We start from the raw sequence: 18,180 nt of genomic DNA, 5'->3' as shown, positions 1-18,180 counted from the left end.
TGTTAACAGTAATCTTGTATGATTGTTAAGTTTTATCATTTCCAGTTTTAGTGAAACGCCATATCCAGTCTGACTACAGCTTTACAGACACATTATACTTTATATCCAGCAGAGGGCACTGCAGGAAAAAGAAGCCTGAGTATCAAAACTTAGTAAAAATACATTTCCAACAAAATGACCTCTTAAAATCAGCTTGGGCCAACTAAGAATAAAGAAATCTGCAAAGTTAGTTATTTAAGAAAAAATCTATACAAAAAAATGAGAAAATATTAATGTATTATTGATAGATGTTGTCCAGCTATGGCCAAATCAGACAGTATTCATAGTGCAGAAAGCAATGAGCCTGATGGTCCATACTGAATATTTTCTGTTTGCATTAGACAGTCACAAGAGAATAGTTTTGTATCATTCCTATAGTTCTGGAGGACCTTTCATCAGTTTTAGCATGTATTCCCAGATGAGGGACCCCTTATTTAGCGGATGACCGTATGACATAGCATCTAATGAGAAGTCAATGTTGCTGTGTTGTAGCATGCGCATATAGGGGTCCCAACATTCCCATCACCTACAATCCAGGTTACAAACATCTGTGCCATTATAGTCTGCAATGAAAGTCGCATTAAATTGCTACTTGTTTGCGACCGGTCTGATATTTGGTTGTGTTTTCATAGCCAAAATCAAAACTCTTCAAAAGGTATGGCGATAGCAAGTCGCAGGCAAAATGTCAGACCAAAATCACTGAGTAATCCAAGTCTAAGGCTATGTGCCCACGATGCAGAAATGCTGCATATTTTTTACGCTTCTACCTAGCAGGAAAAACGCATGCGGATTTTACATGCGGTTTTCCCGCCAGGTAGAAGCGTTTGTCAAGCGTTTTTGCATGCATTTCTGCATGATGGTTATCAAGCGATTTTCCAAGCGATTTTAGCATCACTTGGAAAAGTGCTTGACAACTTGGTCACACTATATAAATCCATGCAACCAGCATGGATTTATAGTAGTGTGACCAAGTAATAGTTAAAAAAAAAAAGAATAAGAATGCTAAAAAATAAAAAAAATAAAGTTTATACTCACCTTCCGTTGTCCTCCCGATTTTTTGTCTGCTGGGTCCGGTGGGTTGGGCGGCTCCCGGTGGTGTGAAGGACCTGCGGTGACGTCATTGAGCCATGTGATGGGTCAGCGCGAGCATTGCAAGACACTGGACCGAGCAGACAAAACACCGGGAGGACAACGGAAGGCGAGTATAAACTTAATTTTTTAATTTAAATTCTTTTTTTTAACAGGTTCTATGGTACCTGGGTCTGGAGGAGAGTCTCCTCTCCTCCAGACTTGGGTACCATCCGCACATAGAAACGCATAATATCCGTGTGTACAAATGTACTGACACGGATTATATGCGTCTCAATGCAAGTCAATGGCGGCGATTACGCTTCGTGTCCGCAAAATTAATGGACATGCTGCGGATTTTTGAGCGCAGCATAAACGCTGCAGAAAAATCCGCAACATAGGCATTGAAAGTGCGGCTTGTCATTGGGGACCATGGGGGGCGGATTACCAAGCATTTCCCAAGCGTTTATGCTGCGGAAATTCCGCAGCATATACGCTTGTAAAACGCTATGTGGGCACATACCCTAAATGTGTCAGTTTTGTCCTGTTATTTTGATGTGCTTTTCAAAGCAATGCCATTTTTGCTAAGATTTTCTTAAAAAAAAAAAAAAACAGTAACAAAAAATATCAATGTCAAAACTGACAGTCTGTAAAGGTGTAACCACTTAGACTTGTGATAGGTGTCACATATAGTAAGGCATCATGGTTCTTCCCCTCGTTTCAATCACTATAAAAAAAACGATATACTTAACATGTAATGCAATATGTGCTCAGAAGAGGGGATGACTGTACAGCATGTGCCATAAAACATGATCATATAGATAGGTGATGTGATGATCAATGATGTCTGGGAATCACTGTCTCATTTTTGAGCACTACAATGTACTAGCGGACTGAAGACATACTGCAGGATCAGCTCTGTCCCACAAGTGGCATAAAGCATTTACTTACAATGACTTTACAACACAGTTTGTTGTTCCACCTCTTTTCTAAACTGACATTTATATGTTTGTTAATAATGCCATATACTTGGAACAATGTAACAGTGACACTTGCATAATGGAGATTCATCTCCACATTGTTGCCGGAAATAATATGATGAGCTACATCTGGAGAACAATCTCACGCAACATAAGCTGGGTGAATATCGCCTAACTTAATTGTCCAGCTTTAGCACACGCAAGTCATTCCTCTCTTCCGCTAATTTGCCACTAAATTGTAATGCTTATCGTATTGTCTGTAGATACCTTAAAATATAAGCAAATCAGATGAAACTAAAAGGCACTGCGAGCCAAAGGATAAGAGCAATTTAGATTTGTGGAAATGGTCTCTTACTCATCAATCCTGTCAGGGAAGCCCCAGCAATGAGCAGGCACAGTGTCTCCATGACCGGTGTGGATAAAGCTGTTCTTTAGAGGGCGACTGATATCATGAGCCGACAGTCCAGCTACAGATGTCACCGTGTTACGTGGAAACTGACCAACCTTCAATGTTCGTTTGTTCTGACCTCTCCACCAGTAATTCTCAGCCCTGTGGGAAAGATAAAGGAGACATCAGGCCATGATGAGTAGGCTAAATTCTGCAAAAGTAATATATACCCAAATGAGGCCCCAAATCTCAGAACTAATGTACAGAACGGTGTTCAGCTTTTTCATTTAGAGCCCTAAACAAGTGAATGAGAAAAGCATTGTTGAGGCTTACCAGCAGCTGCCGTACCCTCCTGCAGTACAGGTGCACGCTTCTGGAGTGGCTACGTGTTCAGTCTGTGCGATTACCTCCTTGCCTAATTAACACGTGGGTACACGCATAGTAAAGAGTGAGTCAGCCCTTCTTCCTGTCATCCCTGGAGACACGCACAGGCAGATCTGTCACTAGCACTCCTATGGAATTCCTTACATCCCTTACTAATCATCTAGCCAAAAACTCCAGAAATGGACAAGACATGACAGGTATCCACCTCCAGCCAGGTTTATACGTTGTACAGAGACGGAAATGAAGCCCCCAGAATCGTCCTCCACACCATGTCGGGTACAAAGTTGCACGCAGCCCTATCTTCCGTAATTACTTAGTGGCACCAGTAACTAATAGGTGATCAGTTTTCAGAGACATGGCTGCAAATAAATGTAAGAAAAATCACTGCATTTACTGATTAGTTTCTGAATAATGTAAAAAATGTGGCCGGACAAGGTGGAGGAGAAGAAACAGACATAGTGAAAAGCAGAGTGGAGGTGAGGAGTGAGACACACTGCCGATTAACAAATCTGACCATGTCAGGGTGAAAACCATAAGCATAATGTGTAGGGCTCATCGCAATACTAGAAATCAAAGTGATAATGAAACATATCTGAGCTATGTGTAAATGCGACCACCATGAAGATCACACTGCACCACTGAGGTTTCTTTACAGTCCAATCGACTATAGTGACATGTTTCAGCATTTTCCCAGGAGAAATCCTACAGTACATCAGTGGTAAGGTTACTTACGGAGCCAAGAGAGTCTAAAGTCTGTCCCCTATCCTGACAGGACTCTTACACCTCTCTCCCCTTCCCCCTTCCCGTGTAACCCATCCCTTCTCTGAAGATCATCTCACCTGCCCCCGCTGTGTCGCTGCCAGCAGGAATGGGAGCAGTGTGTGGGTGTGGAAGAGTGTATCTAAGCTGCAGCACGCCATTGGTACACAGGCAGGGTCAAAGGAAGTGAGTGCATTTAAGTTCCTTGTACTGCATTTAACCCATTCTTTCGCAGGGACATTGGTTTTGTCACAAGAATGCTCCATTAAGAGCAGAAAAATCCTGAGCTGCCCAGCCATGATGAGACCTAATCTTAGGTGAGGCGTTCTGCTCACAACATGCCATGACTCCTGGCTGGTGACACCGCTGCATTATCACCACCCACTGCTCCTGTGCCGTGGGCCCGGACTACCATTTCTCATGCAAACCTGAAATGGAATGAAAGTCAATTTATGTGGCTTTATATTATCAACCACTTTCCCATTTTGTTTCTTGCTAGGTTTTGTAGGAAGTATTGGGGGTTTGCATTGCCCTGTAGTGAGTGAATGTAGAGCTAGCACACAGCTTTACCTACACAACCGTCTTCTTGCTTTGCATTAGATCTAACCATAGGAATGAAGAAACGGAGTTGTGTCATTGCTCAATAGCTTCAATTTCACCTTTGTGACATAGTACAGCTCTGGCCTAACCATTAGGTCTAGTTCATACTGATCGTATTCTGAAGTGGTTTTTAGTGCCAGGAACTTATCTAAAAAAACAGATCATTTTACATCTCCTCCCTGTCGAATTGATGACTGCATTTGGATTAATAAAGTCAGAACTACATCTAAATCGGTAAAGGAGAATTGTCTTTGCCATCATTCCTTCTCCAGAACAGTAGTCAGAGATTCATTACTTTTATGACTGCTCTGTCCAGTCTGTCAGGTTTCTGTTGGGGTCTCAGTATTCCCGACAGCCCGAATACTGATATAAACTTAACTTTTCTTGTCATACAAAATACCTGAAGCCCAACCAGATACCAACATTTATCATTAGAACGAATCCCCCAGAAATACCGTAAAATTACAGGAATGTCTCCTCATTAACTACTTATGACTGTACATGTCCAAGCTGTGACTCCAGGAACATGAATACACGCCCTGCCTGCCCTACACATCACTGAACACCTGAGCTACCCAGCCGCCAGTCACATTACAACCGTGGCAGTGAACGGGTTAAAGACAGGCCTCCGCCTCTCTGGCCTGGTTGGAGCTATCAGTCTACTCGCCTGTTTCTGACGCCTGGGCACAATTACGAGGTGTGGTTGTGATGGGCGCTCCCCCGTGACTCACTTTTAGCTCTCCACCCAGACCTGATAACCTACCCACAGTGTGAGTCAGTGGCATACTCACTGTGTAACCCCTGATTTTCCAATGTGTTAGCAGAATAACAAGTTAATCATTAATTCCTGACATAATATATAACGACACAACTTTCTGACATGGGTTACAGAACTGTTTAAGAAAGCCATTATTGTCTGACTCCAAAAATGAATCTTCTGCAGGTGGCATAAAGAAATGCAATGTGTAAGCACAGGCCAACTGCATTAGGTAGTGCTAATCCCAACAGCAGAACATGAACGTCCAGGTCTGGCTGTGAACCAGTCCGACACGGGTATAAGGTCTGCTCAGGCCACCAAACCAGGCTGCAATAGGCATTACCACGGACACTACATTGCTCCGGGATTCAGGCTATGCCTGCAGATAAATTTCATGTCTTCTACAGTACATAACATACCAAACAAACCAAATCTTTAATTCTTCACGCAAAGCAAATTTCCATATCCTTATTGGAAACGTCTACAGGTAAAATGAACATCATTTATCCAAACTGACTTTAGGATAAAACTGCATTTTGCTCATATCTGACCATATCTTTGGTGATAATCTGCGTGGCATGTTCTGCATCACCAGCTCTAGGTAGGTGGGTACCCAAAAAGCATACAGGTGATACAATGGGGAATTAGGTATTACTTGACTACAGCTAGGTTCCCAACATAAAGTTCTCCAAAGATTCCTAATTAGGGACCACGGTCATGTGACACCAAGATTTAGTTCCCAATTCTGCATGCAGGACAACTGGGAGCAGGCCATGGAGTAAGAAAGACAGATGGAGAGAGGATTTCTACAACCTTATGTACTAAGCAGCAAGAGGGCAGTTTCACGGGTTAACAAAAGTGTTGTGTGTACCAGATGTTTAATTGGATGACTAAATAGCCTTGTATATACGTTAGGATGAATTCACATTAGGAAAACACTCTATGCTGAGCAATCCATCATGGGGCAATCTGCATACCCCAAAATGGCATTAAGAAATGTCCCCTTACAATTCCATTAACTGTAATGACTCAAAAAGGAGACAGGAGTCCTAAGATGAAACTTTGGACTCAGTTAAACCTCCTTTCTGGTGGGACACAATAGTGTGGTACTCTCCCAACGCCATGCTCCTAATGTGAATGTGGCCTTATCCCAGGCATTACAAGATGTTTCTATACATTGTAAGTTCCCAGGTGGGAGGGAACTGGTACCTGCCCTCGATGACTGTTATGACATCGTTCATCTGGATATTCAGCTTGTCTGGCTCTTGGAAATCCTGTAGGGCTCTCATATCTGTTGGTTGAGCCTGCGATACATTAAAAATGAGAATGGATTATTCTTTGTAAGACATACTGATTCTATGTAGAACGATTTACAAGCAATTTCACCATTAATGTCACTTTTTGTGGAATTATTGATGCCTTTTCATGTAGAACTACTAAGAAACACTTATGAACGTGACCGTGCTGTTACAGTAGGACTGTGGTATACCGTATGATGCACTAGAATAGAGTTTTACATACCGCAATGTCACAGTCCTTTTCACGAGTAAAAATTAGTGTTTAGTGATAACCCTCCAAAGGCTGCAACGTTTTGACACCAACTTCTGTTACTAGGGGATGACAGACTGGGGTATGCATATCATAACAGGAAATCATGTAGCTTTTAATAATGGTACACATAGCTGGAAACCAAGGTATACCTCTATCAGGAAATCTCTCAGGGCCACAAACGTTGGCCTGTCTTCAGGTTTGTGAGCCCAACATTGCAGCATGACGTTATAAATGTCCTGTGGGCTGTCTTCTGGTCGTGCCAGCCGCTCACCCTCTTTATCAATCTTATGTAGGATCTACAAAGAGAAATTAGGCAGATACAGCCCAGCATGTTAGTAAAACCTTAAGTAAAGCGGTCTGTAGCAAATCACTAAATGATTCCACTAAGTGATATAGACATGGCTGGCACACTAAACATGGTGAGATACTTCGACATCCTTAGGAAAAGGCAGATCTCTGCAGACCTTGTCCAGTTACTTCACCTGGTCAGTTAGTCCTTATGTGTCCCGCAGAGGGAGCTGCAGAATCATCTGAATATAATGCAGTGTGTCGCCTTTTACACATTACAGAAGCAATTTTTACAGTTTTCAGAAATTTGGTATAACTGAATAGTTCAGGCAACCACCACTGCGGTTTTGAAGGCAAAGGGAGGTCACAACAAATACTGATCTGATTTAGATTTCGCTCTTGTTCATTCACTTTGTATTTTGTTAATGGATAAAAATAAACGGTTACAATTCTATTTTTAAAGTATTTCTTCTACATGGCGAATCTAAGTAAATCCCTGAAAAACAGGGGCAGAATTTCTGTAGTTTGCTCATCCAGCTTTCTACAAATAAAAACAGAATAAAAAGCAGTCAAATAGCCATGTCTATCCCAACGAAAACTTCAATTTACTCTGCAAAAAATAAGTATAAGTGCTATTATTTTACAAGGCGGAAACATTGAGAAGGGGTTGGCTAGGTAGTGGACAATCCCTTTCAAAGTAACTAGTGGTGTTGTGGTTATATAGACTTAACATTTTCATAATTAATAAAATTGAATTTCTCACATGATCTCCTGACCTCTTGTGTTACATGAATGCTTCAACTAAGTGAAGCATATTCATTCTGATCTCTCTCATAAATGGTCCATACATAACGTTTTATTTATTGGCGTTACAAATGGTATGGCCTTGAATCATTTTCTGAAGCCACTTTATGCTGTAGATGCTTTGAAGTTTCAGATGAAAAATAATGCAGATTATTTCTGAATTACAATAGGTGGCCAATGTGTGATTTATTGGAAAGTAAAGAAATACAACGCCTGAGGGGCTCTATGGATGGGAAATGTTCCTGCTCAACCCTACTGGCCTCACTTGAAGTTGACCGTGGTCTTAGAGTACCAATCATAGTGAAGAGTCACTAAGACCACTACAAATGGTAGAAGCTGGTCTAAATATGTTTCCATGAGGTGATGGTGTGAATCCATGGGGAAAATGTTAGTCTAGTGCAGGGGTCTCAAACCCATGGCCCGCGGGCCGCATGCGGTCCCTCTGGCTGCTTCTTGCGGCCCGCAGGCACATAGACCCCGTAACGATTGCGGCTTGCTCCAGCAGTCGCAGACATCAGCGCTGTAATGCAGAGTATTGCCGCGCAGAGACCGGCTCTCTGCACAGCAACACCAGTGCCAGCACCGGCCTATCAGAGGCCAGCAGCTGACATCTGCGCATGGCATTGACGTCATACGCCGCTGCGCTGGGACGCAGATGTCAGTTGCTGGCCTCTGATAGGCCGGCAGCTGACACTGGTATTGCTGTGCAGTGAGCCGGTCTCTGTGCAGCAATACACTGCATTACAGCGCTGATGTCCGCGGCTGCTGGAGAGAGCCACAATCGTTACGGGGTCTGTGCCTGCAGGCCGCAGGTGCAGAAAGGACGCCGAGGGAACGGAGGACAGGTGAGAATCTTTTTTTTTTTTTTCTCTGTCATGTGAAATACACCACAGGTGACCTGTGCTCAGTATGGGGGGGGGACGGGAACCCTGAGCGCAGCATGGGGGGACGGGGACCCTGAGCGCAGTATGGGTATGGGGGGACGGGGACACTGAGCGCAGTATGGGGGACGGGGACACTGAGCGCAGTATGGGGGGGGACGGGGACCCTGAGCGCAGTATGGGTATGGGGGGACGGGGACACTGAGCGCAGTATGGGGGACGGGGACCCTGAGCGCAGTATGGGGGGGGGCCCTGAGCGCAGTATGGGGGGGGGCGACCCTGAGCGCAGTATGGGGGGGGACTGGGACCCTGAGCGCAGTATGGGGGGGGAACGGGGACCCTGAGCGCAGTATGGGGGGGGAACGGGGACCCTGAGCGCAGTATGGGGGGGGAACGACCCTGAGCGCAGTATGGGTATTGGAGGGGAGGGACCATGAGCGCAGGTTTGTGGCGGGGAACGGGGACCCTGAGCGCAGTAAGGAGGGGGAACGGGGACCCTGAGTGCAGTATGGGGAGGGGGGACCCTGAGCGCTGTATAGGGGTGGACGGGGACCCTGAGCGCAGTATGGGGGGGGCAGGGACCCTGAGCGCAGTATGGGGGGGGGGAACGGGGTCCCTGAGCGCAGTATAGGGGGGGGCGGGGACCCTGAGCACAGTATGGGGGGGGGGGACAGGGGGGGGACCCTGAGCGCAGTATGGGGGGGGGACAGGGACCCTGAGTGCTGTATGGGGGGGGAAACGGGGTCCCTGAGCGCAGTATAGGGGGGGACGGGGACCCTAAGCACAGTATGGGGGGGTGGGCGGGGGACGGGGACCCTGAGCACAGTATGGGGGGGGTGGGCGACCCTGAGCACAGTATGGGGGGGGAAACAGGGTCCCTGAGCGCAGTATGGGGGGGGAAACAGGGTCCCTGAGCGCAGTATAGGGGGGGGACGGGGACCGTGAGCACAGTATGGGGGGGGGGACCCTGAGCACAGTATGGGGGGGGGGGGGACAGGGACCCTGAGCGCTGTATGGGGGGGGATGGGGACCCTGAGCGCAGTATGGGGGGGGTGGGCGGGGGGGGTGACCCTGAGCGCAGTATGGGGGGGGGGGGGGACCCTGAGCGTAGTATGGGGGTGGGGGCGGGGACCCTGAGCGCAGTATGGGGGGGGAAACAGGGTCCCTGAGCGCAGTATAGGGGGGGACGGGGACCCTGAGCACAGTATGGGGGGGGGGACAGGGAGCGCTGTATGGGGGGGGACGGGGACGCTGAGCGCAGTATGGGGGGGGATGGGGACCCTGAGCGCAGTATGGGGGGACGGGGACCCTGTGCGCGGTATGGGGGGACGGGGACCCTGTGCGCGGTATGGGGGGGGGCGGCCCTATGCGCAATATGGGGGGGGCGACGACATGTCTGCAACATAAGGACCAGGATGGAGGACCATGTCTGCAATATGGGGGACCATGTCTGCAATATGGGGGACCTGGATGGGGGACCATGTCTGCAATATGGGGAACATGTCTGCAATATGGGGGACCATGTTTGCAATATGGGGGACCTGGATGGGAGACCATGTCTGCTGATGGGGGACCATGTCTGCAATATGGGGGACCTGGATGCTAGACCATGTCTGCAATATGGGGGACCTGGAGGGGAGACCATGTCTGTAATATGGGGGACCTGGAGGGGAGACCATGTCTGTAATATGGGGGACCTGGAGGGGAGACCATGTCTGTAATATGGGGGACCTGGATGGGAGACCATGTCTGCAATATGGGGGACCTGGAGGGGAGACCATGTCTGTAATATGGGGGACCTGGAGGGGAGACCATGTCTGCAATATGGGGGACCCGGAGGGGAGACCATGTCTGCAATATGGGGGACCTGGAATGGAGACCATGTCAGCAATATGGGGGACCTGGAGGGGAGACCATGTCTGCAATATGGGGGACCTGGATGGGAGACCATGTCTGCAATATGGGGGACCTGGAGGGGAGACCATGTCTGCAATATGGGGGACCTGGAGGGGAGACCATGTCTGCAAGATGAGGACCAGTTCAAAAGGTGTATAGAAAATAAAATGGTATCACTAAAAATGTCACTTTGTCATGCAAATAATGCGGCCCCCCAAATTAAATGTTTTTCCGTGTGCGGCCCATATGCCCAGCTGAGTTTGAGACCCCTGGTCTAGTGCATTCTCATCATGGGTCTGGAAGGGGATAAAGGAATTTCAGAGTCAACATGTAAATATGCAGATAGATATTAAAAAATAGAATCAGCTTAATTTAAGTAACTTTTACATAGCTCCATGTCAGAAAAAAGGTGAGAATCTTCATTTATTCCTTATTCACCATACATATATAACATATAAAAACTCTTTACAGCCAGTTTACAATCCATCCAGATCTTACCATCTGCAGACTGGTAGTATGTATGTAGTCTCACCTGACTGCCATTTAGGCCAATCCAGGGTTCCTGCCCATAAGTGAACATCTCCCACAATGTCACCCCAAACATCCATGTGTCACTTGCATGGGAAAATGTACGAGTCTTTAGGCTCTCTGGGGCACACCTGGAAGAACAGCAACAAAAAAGAACAAAAGTTGACATCTTAATATAAATGGTCTTTAAAGACAATGTCCAGGTTTATGACACTCCGTACCACATCCTTCAGCTATTCAACAGGATCAGAGCTGCAGTTCTCGGCAGCGGCCACTACACAGTGAATGGCGCTGTGCTGATCAGCTCTGTTCACCGTTTACCCCCAGCTGCCAGTGTTGAAAACTGCTGATCAGTGGGGGCGTTGGACCCCCACCATCTGATACTTCATATGGGTAATATCATAAAATTCAGACAACCAATTTAATTTGCAGATTACACCTTACTTCATTATTTTAATAAAACTGCCAGAAATGTCGCTTTGTTAAATCAAGAGTGTATGTTTATGGGGTCTCTCATGGGTAATGCCTACTTAGAAAGTCACATTTCAGGGACTCAAATCATATTTATTAACTCTGACCACTCTTTGATCAATGATTGGGATAGAAGATTACGACTTTACATTAAAGTGGGTCTGTCACCATACTATGACGTTCGTGGGGATGGGGGGGTATACTCCCCTCATTAATACACTGGATTCATAGCTACAACTCCACTGTATTCTTTCACAGCTATTCTTAGCCAAACAGAACAATATTTTTTGTGTGTAATCTGTCTTTAAATAAAGATAACGTAAATTACAAAATCCAAATGCAAATATGTCAGATTATAATCTAAAATCATATAGAGGCACACAACCATCCATAAAACCAAAATCACTTTATTCATAACCTAAAAATTCTAAATATCACAAACTACGGCAAAGGAGACATAACATCCCATACAGACCGTTAAAAACGACAAAACGGTCTCTGCTGGGACAACAAAAAAATATCCCAAAAGTGGTTACAAAGTGCAGAAGCTCATTTACCAGTGCTGGACGCACATGTCACCTCTCAAGGCTTTGTTCAGATGTTATCTACACCCTGAAATGCTGAGGTATACACTATGATGCCTTTAAATAGAAGACCACAGATGATGACAGATCTATTTTAATAAACGCTTCTCCAAACCCCTAAGTATTGGACTATGTTCATCTTTACACACTGTTATTTTCTTCATAAATGCTATAATTAAGTGACTTTCTAAAGATTCAATAAAATCGGCCCTACTAATTTGTTGCTGTACAGTTCATGCAACTCCTTCATGTAGCTGGTTGTTCTGCTGCCTCTGACAAAGATGCCAACAGCACAGAGGTTCTATTTTAGGGCTGAGGTCAGTCTTCTTCTCAGAGTAGAATAGTGTTAGTGATATCAACAAGTAAAGGAGCATAACAGAGCGAGCAGCATGAGAGGGGAAAGAATGCGCCCAGCAACAGTGTGGAGAGACAGGAGAACCAGGCAGAGTCTAAAAGGGGAAGGGAAATCACACACAGCCAGCATCAGTGTATACAGAGACCCTAAGGCCCAGGCAGAGTCTGCAGGGTTGTGGGAGGCTGTGGGAAATTACACTTAAAGGAGTTGTCCACTACTTTAACATTGATGACTTATCCATAGGATAGGTCATCAATGTATGATCGGCCGGGGTCCAGCATGCGGCAACCCTGCCGATCAGCTGTTACCGGTGCCAGCGGTGGCGGCCACCGGCTGTAAGTCCTTACCTGCGGTGCATGGCCGTCCATCTGTAGTGGCCGCAGCGGGGTACTACACATCTGCCTCTCATTCAATTGAATAGGAGGCAGATGTACAGTAACAAGCGCCGGCCACTACAGATGGACGGCCAAGCACCGCAGGTAAGGACTTCCGGCCGGCGGCCGCCACTGTTAACATCTGATCGGCGGGGTGCTGCATGCGTGAAAGTAGTAGACAACTCCTTTAAGCAGCATCACAAAATATTTATTCACGATATAATATTTTCTGGACTACTTGTGCAGCTACCTAATTTTATTTTATATTACTCACCAAGCAAAGGGTACTTTGCGATGCTCTTGCATAACGTAGTGATCATCATTTTTGGGTAGTGCTCTCATGAGGCCAAAGTCTCCAATTTTAACCAGATCATTTGAAGAAAGCAAAATATTTCTGGCTGCAAGATCCCGGTGTATAAAACGTTTGGATTCCAGGTAGGCCATGCCATTAGCGATCTGTATAGCATAGTGACAGAGTGTGGAAATAAGGAAGTGACACAGATTCTTACGCAAGCGGTCCAAAAGAGAGCCCAAAGGAGCAAGTTCTGTAACCTGGGGAAAAAAAAAGAGTCAGCTATTTATTCAAAGCTGAAACATAAAAACACCATATTCTCCCCCAGCAAGAATTAATAGACTCAAATATGCTTCAACTTTAAAAGGATGTATCACCAGATTTCACAATAAATCTGCATAAATGATTAAATAGATCACTGAGATCTGATGGGGCCGACGTGAAACTCCATGTCAGAAAGGCCATAAAAGCCTTTTAGCAGCTTGTATTGTGAGATCCAGAGACACAGTCCCCTTTAATGCATAATAAAGAAGTATAAAAAGTTATTAATTTATTTAGTATTTTATTTCTTTCAGCACAACATAAGACCATACTCAGCTCACAGAGACATGTTCAGAGTTTCAAGTTTTTTGCGCGAGTTTTTCTTAACCCCTTAAGGACCCGGGAATTTTAAATTGCTGTGTTTTCGATATCGCCTCCCCATGTTCCAAGAGCCATCATTTTTTTTATTTTTCACTTGCCATGAGTGTAATGAGGGCTTGTTTAAATTAATGTACTGGAAAATGGGAAAAAAATTCCAAGTACAGTAAAATTGCGGGAAAAATATGCAATTCTGCAATATTTTTTTGGGGTTATGTCTATATGACATTCGTTGTTTGCCAATATGATCCTCCAGGTCAATACGTTAACAGTGATACCAAACGTGTCCAGTTTTTATTAATTATTATTTTAGCGGTGAAAAAATTCTGAAATTTGTAAAAAAAAAAAAAAAAGTGGAGTTGCCATTTTCTCAGTTGATGGAAGGTCTGAGCGTTTTTTTTTTTCGCGCCAATTTTTATTGATACTATTTTGAGATACAAAAGACATTTTGATTGTTTTTTATTTGCATTTTTTTTTATTGTTTTTTATTGCACAGGTTCAACAGGGATGTTGAACCTGTGATCACTTGATTGCTTCTACTTCATACACCGCAATACCAAAGTATTACTGTATATAATAAAATCATGGTTTTCTATATTCAGTTTCAAAAGAGAACCAATCTGGAAGTGACAGGGGGCCTTCAGCATGGTCCCGGCTGCCAAGTTACTACTACTGAGCATGTACATAAAGTGCAGCACAGATTCATCTCAACTAAAAGCCCAGATCCTTAGATCAGGAACACAACAGACATTTATAGGACATTTCATAACTTTCCCAAATTCTTATGAAAACATTTACAGCACATCCAGCATTGTACTACTGTACCAATTTATTATATATTTTAGGAGTCGGAGCGTTTTATACCCACTCCAACAAAATGGACACAGACTCAAACGCCACAGCCTTGGAAGTTACATGATATAATAATGGCTGCTGGTAATCATGGGGCAGACATCGTTGGAGTGTCGCTGGTCTAGGAGGTAAATATTTTTTTTTAATTTATGTGGGGCACTTTAGCAATTAAGAAGGGGTTGTCTATTAATGGACAGCCCTTTTAATTTACAGAACCGATCAATAGTTCAAAAACAAACAAACAATGTGCCGTATAGAAGTGTTCAATGGGATACATAATCACGTCACAATGTAAATACATGTAAACAACACCATACCATTTTCATAGGGTGTGTAAGGACCACTCCATAAAGCCTGATAAGATTGACATGGTCGAGAGAGTGCATGGCATTGACCTCTCTAATAAAATCATCCAAGGCATCTGGCTGTGTAAGTACATCCGTCTTCAAGCACTTCACAGCGACATTGAACTGAAAGAAAGTGCAAACTTGCTAAACTATGTATCATAAATGACATAATATTAAGGTCATTCTTCCAAACTAAACAATAAGAGAAGCTTTAGCCTTGTTCTACTAATACTTGGTTTGCATCTGCATATATTTTATATTAACTTAATGGAATTTCCCTTGGTGAATCAGCAATACATAGCAAGCAATTATAATTTCCATGTTTTTAACTACATCTTACACACTTCATTGTATCAAAACTAAAAGAATCTTAAAATAAAATTTACTTTTTATTGCTTGCATTTTCAATTGTGTTTTTACAAGTGCTTTTGGTGCAAGTCTTTATATTTTTCCTCATTTCTATGAGAAATGCTGCGTGTCTGACTTATAATGGAAAAAATAATGAGAAAGCATTCAGTAGAAGAATTCTCCAGGAAGAAGCATATTGGATTTTTACTTTGGACACCTTAGAGCCAAAAGGTTTAACTGAGCAATTCCTTGAGGTTGTCCATGGTAAAGGTGCACTAGGGCTCAGTTTACCACATATGCTGATCGCATTGATTGGATTATGATCCAAGTACCGCATTCTGGGATTATTATGGTCTACTGACTCCGGTCATCCCTTGTGTGTTCTCTTTGGTTGTAAATAGCACCACATTCCTACATCCTTCCTTTAGCTGATTACAAGCCATCCATATACTGGTTGTGCAGAATCGCAGTCAGTTTTGATGTGTATATTATCAGCATAATTCTCATTATCATTACTATATAATTGTCCCATGGATATTTATTGATTGTGATGGATACAATTTTTTCCCTCCATTGAATGTGATTTTTTGCTACATGAGATAACAGTAAAGGAGCTGTACAATAGTCATTTTTACCTATTAAATATTATGGCATTCACTATAACCATCTTAAACCTTAGGTCACATCATCAATATATAGAATTGTCTGTCGGTATATGTATTGTACTATATGTGTATTTTACTATACTGTTTTCACTTGTCTTGTTGCAGCTTAATATTGCGAGAGATCAGAAAGATTTACGCTAAGGCCGGAGTAACACTACTTTATTGATCTTGATTATTTGTGACCCAAGTGCATTCATCATGGCAGAACATTCCTCAGACAACTAACCTCAGTGACAGTATGCCAAGGCATTTAGGTGCGTGTATCTGCATGTGGCACTCATACCCGATACATAGAGATGTTTAAAAAATTCTGTTTCCATCTTTTCACCATTTGCAGATTATTAACATGTCTATCCATCCTGTGATTTCCATAACTCCACGACATTTCCTTCTTGGTGTGGCAATTTCAATCTTGAGGAGTGAATAATGCCGGCATTCTATGTTTCTAGATGTACGGATAAAACGTTCAGTATGGTGCAAAGGAGTAATGGATTACGGTGTGCCTTTTTTTTTTAATGCTGATGGACGCAGAATTTTTATATGCTTTATCATTTTGTCCATGTGGCGTTCCTGTAATTTTTGAAGTCTTAGGGCTCGCTCTCACTTGCGATTAAATCGGACAAATGCAATCCGATAAAAAATCGGATTGCATTCAGACCAATTTAATCCTATGAGTGTGTGCTCAGTGGCGTTTTTTTTCCAGTGCTGATAGGATTGCGATAGGGCTGGAACATAAATCGCAGCATGCTGCGATTGCATGCTGCATTCGGATAGCACGCACCCATATAAGTCTATGGGTGCGTGTGAAACATCACACTGCACTCGGATATCACCCGAGTGCAGTGCGATTCCCACCGATGCCCGCAACAGGGGAGATGGAGAAATTACTTTCTCTGTCCCCTCCGCAGCTGTGCAGCGATCCTCTGTATGCGAGAGGATCGGCGCACGGAGCACAGACATTCGGCTCCTGCTCGCAGCAGAGCAGGAGCCGAGTGTCATTAGCATATCGCATTGGATGCCATACGATAGTGGGACCCCGGCCTTAGGCTGCATTCCCACAATGAGTTTTTGGTGAGTTTTTTACGCTGCGCATTTTCGAGAAAAGGCAAATAACCTATTTTACTTAATGGGTGTAGAAAATCTGCAACATCCAAAAATCACCAAAAGCTCATTGTGTGAACATAAACTTATAGAGAACCCTGTAGAAAGACACCAAACCAGTGTCTGCAGATTTCGATACTTTTCTATATCTTCAAGACTTTGAAGTTACATCTGGCAGCAGAATTTTTGAACAAAAAAGGTATAAAAATGAAACTAAAAATGTGTGAATATCCAAATATAGCACCATAATAAATGCATAATAGTAGCATAATACATGCATTTTATTGAAGGGTTATTCATGGCTTTCAAATTCAGAAAGATAACGTCGTATACTAATTTAAGATTTTCCTAAATCTAAGCGAAAGCTGTCCTAGGATTTCTAGATCAAAACAGTACAACATCTGACATAAAAATGTTAAAAAAAAGGCATTTACCACATTTAGACAGCGAGACCCACAATTACCAATGCATTTGTTTTTTTGGTGTATTATTCCCCAGAATAGACACATTTGGGACATAATTTATAGCGATTTGCACCATGTAATGTCAGTTTGTGAATGAAATGTGAAGAGGGGTAAAAGGGCTGGATGCTTGGCCAACACTAAGACATATTAATGGGATGCAAAAGAGTGAGAATTGCACTTCTACTCCACACAGCCCCTGGAGTAGAGGAAATGTGCTTATTTTAACCACGGCCGTGGAGTCGGCAAGCCAAACCTCTAACTCAGACTCCTCAATTTCTCTGACCCTGACTCCACAGCCCTGCCTCACTACTGAGCGTGTACATAAAGTGCAGCACTGCCTCACTACTGAGCGTGTACATAAAGTGCAGCACTGCCTCACTACTGAGCGTGTACATAAAGTGCAGCACTGCCTCACTACTGGGCGTGTACATAAAGTGCAGCACTGCCTCACTACTGAGCGTGTACATAAAGTGCAGCACTGCCTCACTACTGAGCGTGTACATAAAGTGCAGCACTGCCTCACTACTGAGCGTGTACATAAAGTGCAGCACTGCCTCACTACTGAGTGTGTACATAAAGTGCAGCACTGCCTCACTACTGAGCGTGTACATAAAGTGCAGCACTGCCTCACTACTGAGCGTGTACATAAAGTGCAGCACAGATTCACTTAGATCAGGAACAGAACAGACATTTATAGAACATTTCATAACTTTCCCAAAAGGAAACATTTACAGCACATCCTCCATTGTACTAATGTACCCAATT

At 43.9% G+C, this 18,180-nt stretch overlaps 1 protein-coding gene and 1 long non-coding RNA gene across 9 annotated transcripts in view; one reads left to right on the top strand and one right to left on the bottom strand.

Annotated features, from left to right (window-relative positions):
* The window catches only part of TNK2 (tyrosine kinase non receptor 2), a 191,398-nt gene that overhangs the window by 18,101 nt on the left and 155,117 nt on the right, over window positions 1-18,180 (bottom strand). For all 8 annotated transcript variants that reach the window (XM_073675216.1, XM_073675217.1, XM_073675214.1 and 5 more), the window contains 6 exons: window positions 14,808-14,960; window positions 12,982-13,259; window positions 10,928-11,054; window positions 6,676-6,822; window positions 6,185-6,279; window positions 2,443-2,637 (listed from right to left, as the gene is read on the bottom strand). In XM_073675216.1, the coding sequence (XP_073531317.1) occupies window positions 2,443-2,637; window positions 6,185-6,279; window positions 6,676-6,822; window positions 10,928-11,054; window positions 12,982-13,259; window positions 14,808-14,960 (995 nt within the window). The remainder of the gene's footprint in view (window positions 1-2,442; window positions 2,638-6,184; window positions 6,280-6,675; window positions 6,823-10,927; window positions 11,055-12,981; window positions 13,260-14,807; window positions 14,961-18,180) is intronic.
* LOC141259355 (uncharacterized) lies at window positions 3,687-16,412 on the top strand. The gene is made up of 3 exons (XR_012318408.1): window positions 3,687-3,804; window positions 14,484-14,618; window positions 15,956-16,412. It is a non-coding gene; the product is annotated as an uncharacterized lncRNA (long non-coding RNA).

The sequence above is a fragment of the Phyllobates terribilis genome, unplaced genomic scaffold (genome assembly GCF_046119375.1).
Source record: "Phyllobates terribilis strain yellow unplaced genomic scaffold, ASM4611937v1 Scaffold_3__8_contigs__length_932513732, whole genome shotgun sequence".
Taxonomy (NCBI): domain Eukaryota; kingdom Metazoa; phylum Chordata; class Amphibia; order Anura; family Dendrobatidae; genus Phyllobates; species Phyllobates terribilis.
Note: the sequence above shows the minus strand (reverse complement) of the source record. Positions and strands in the feature narration are given on the sequence as shown.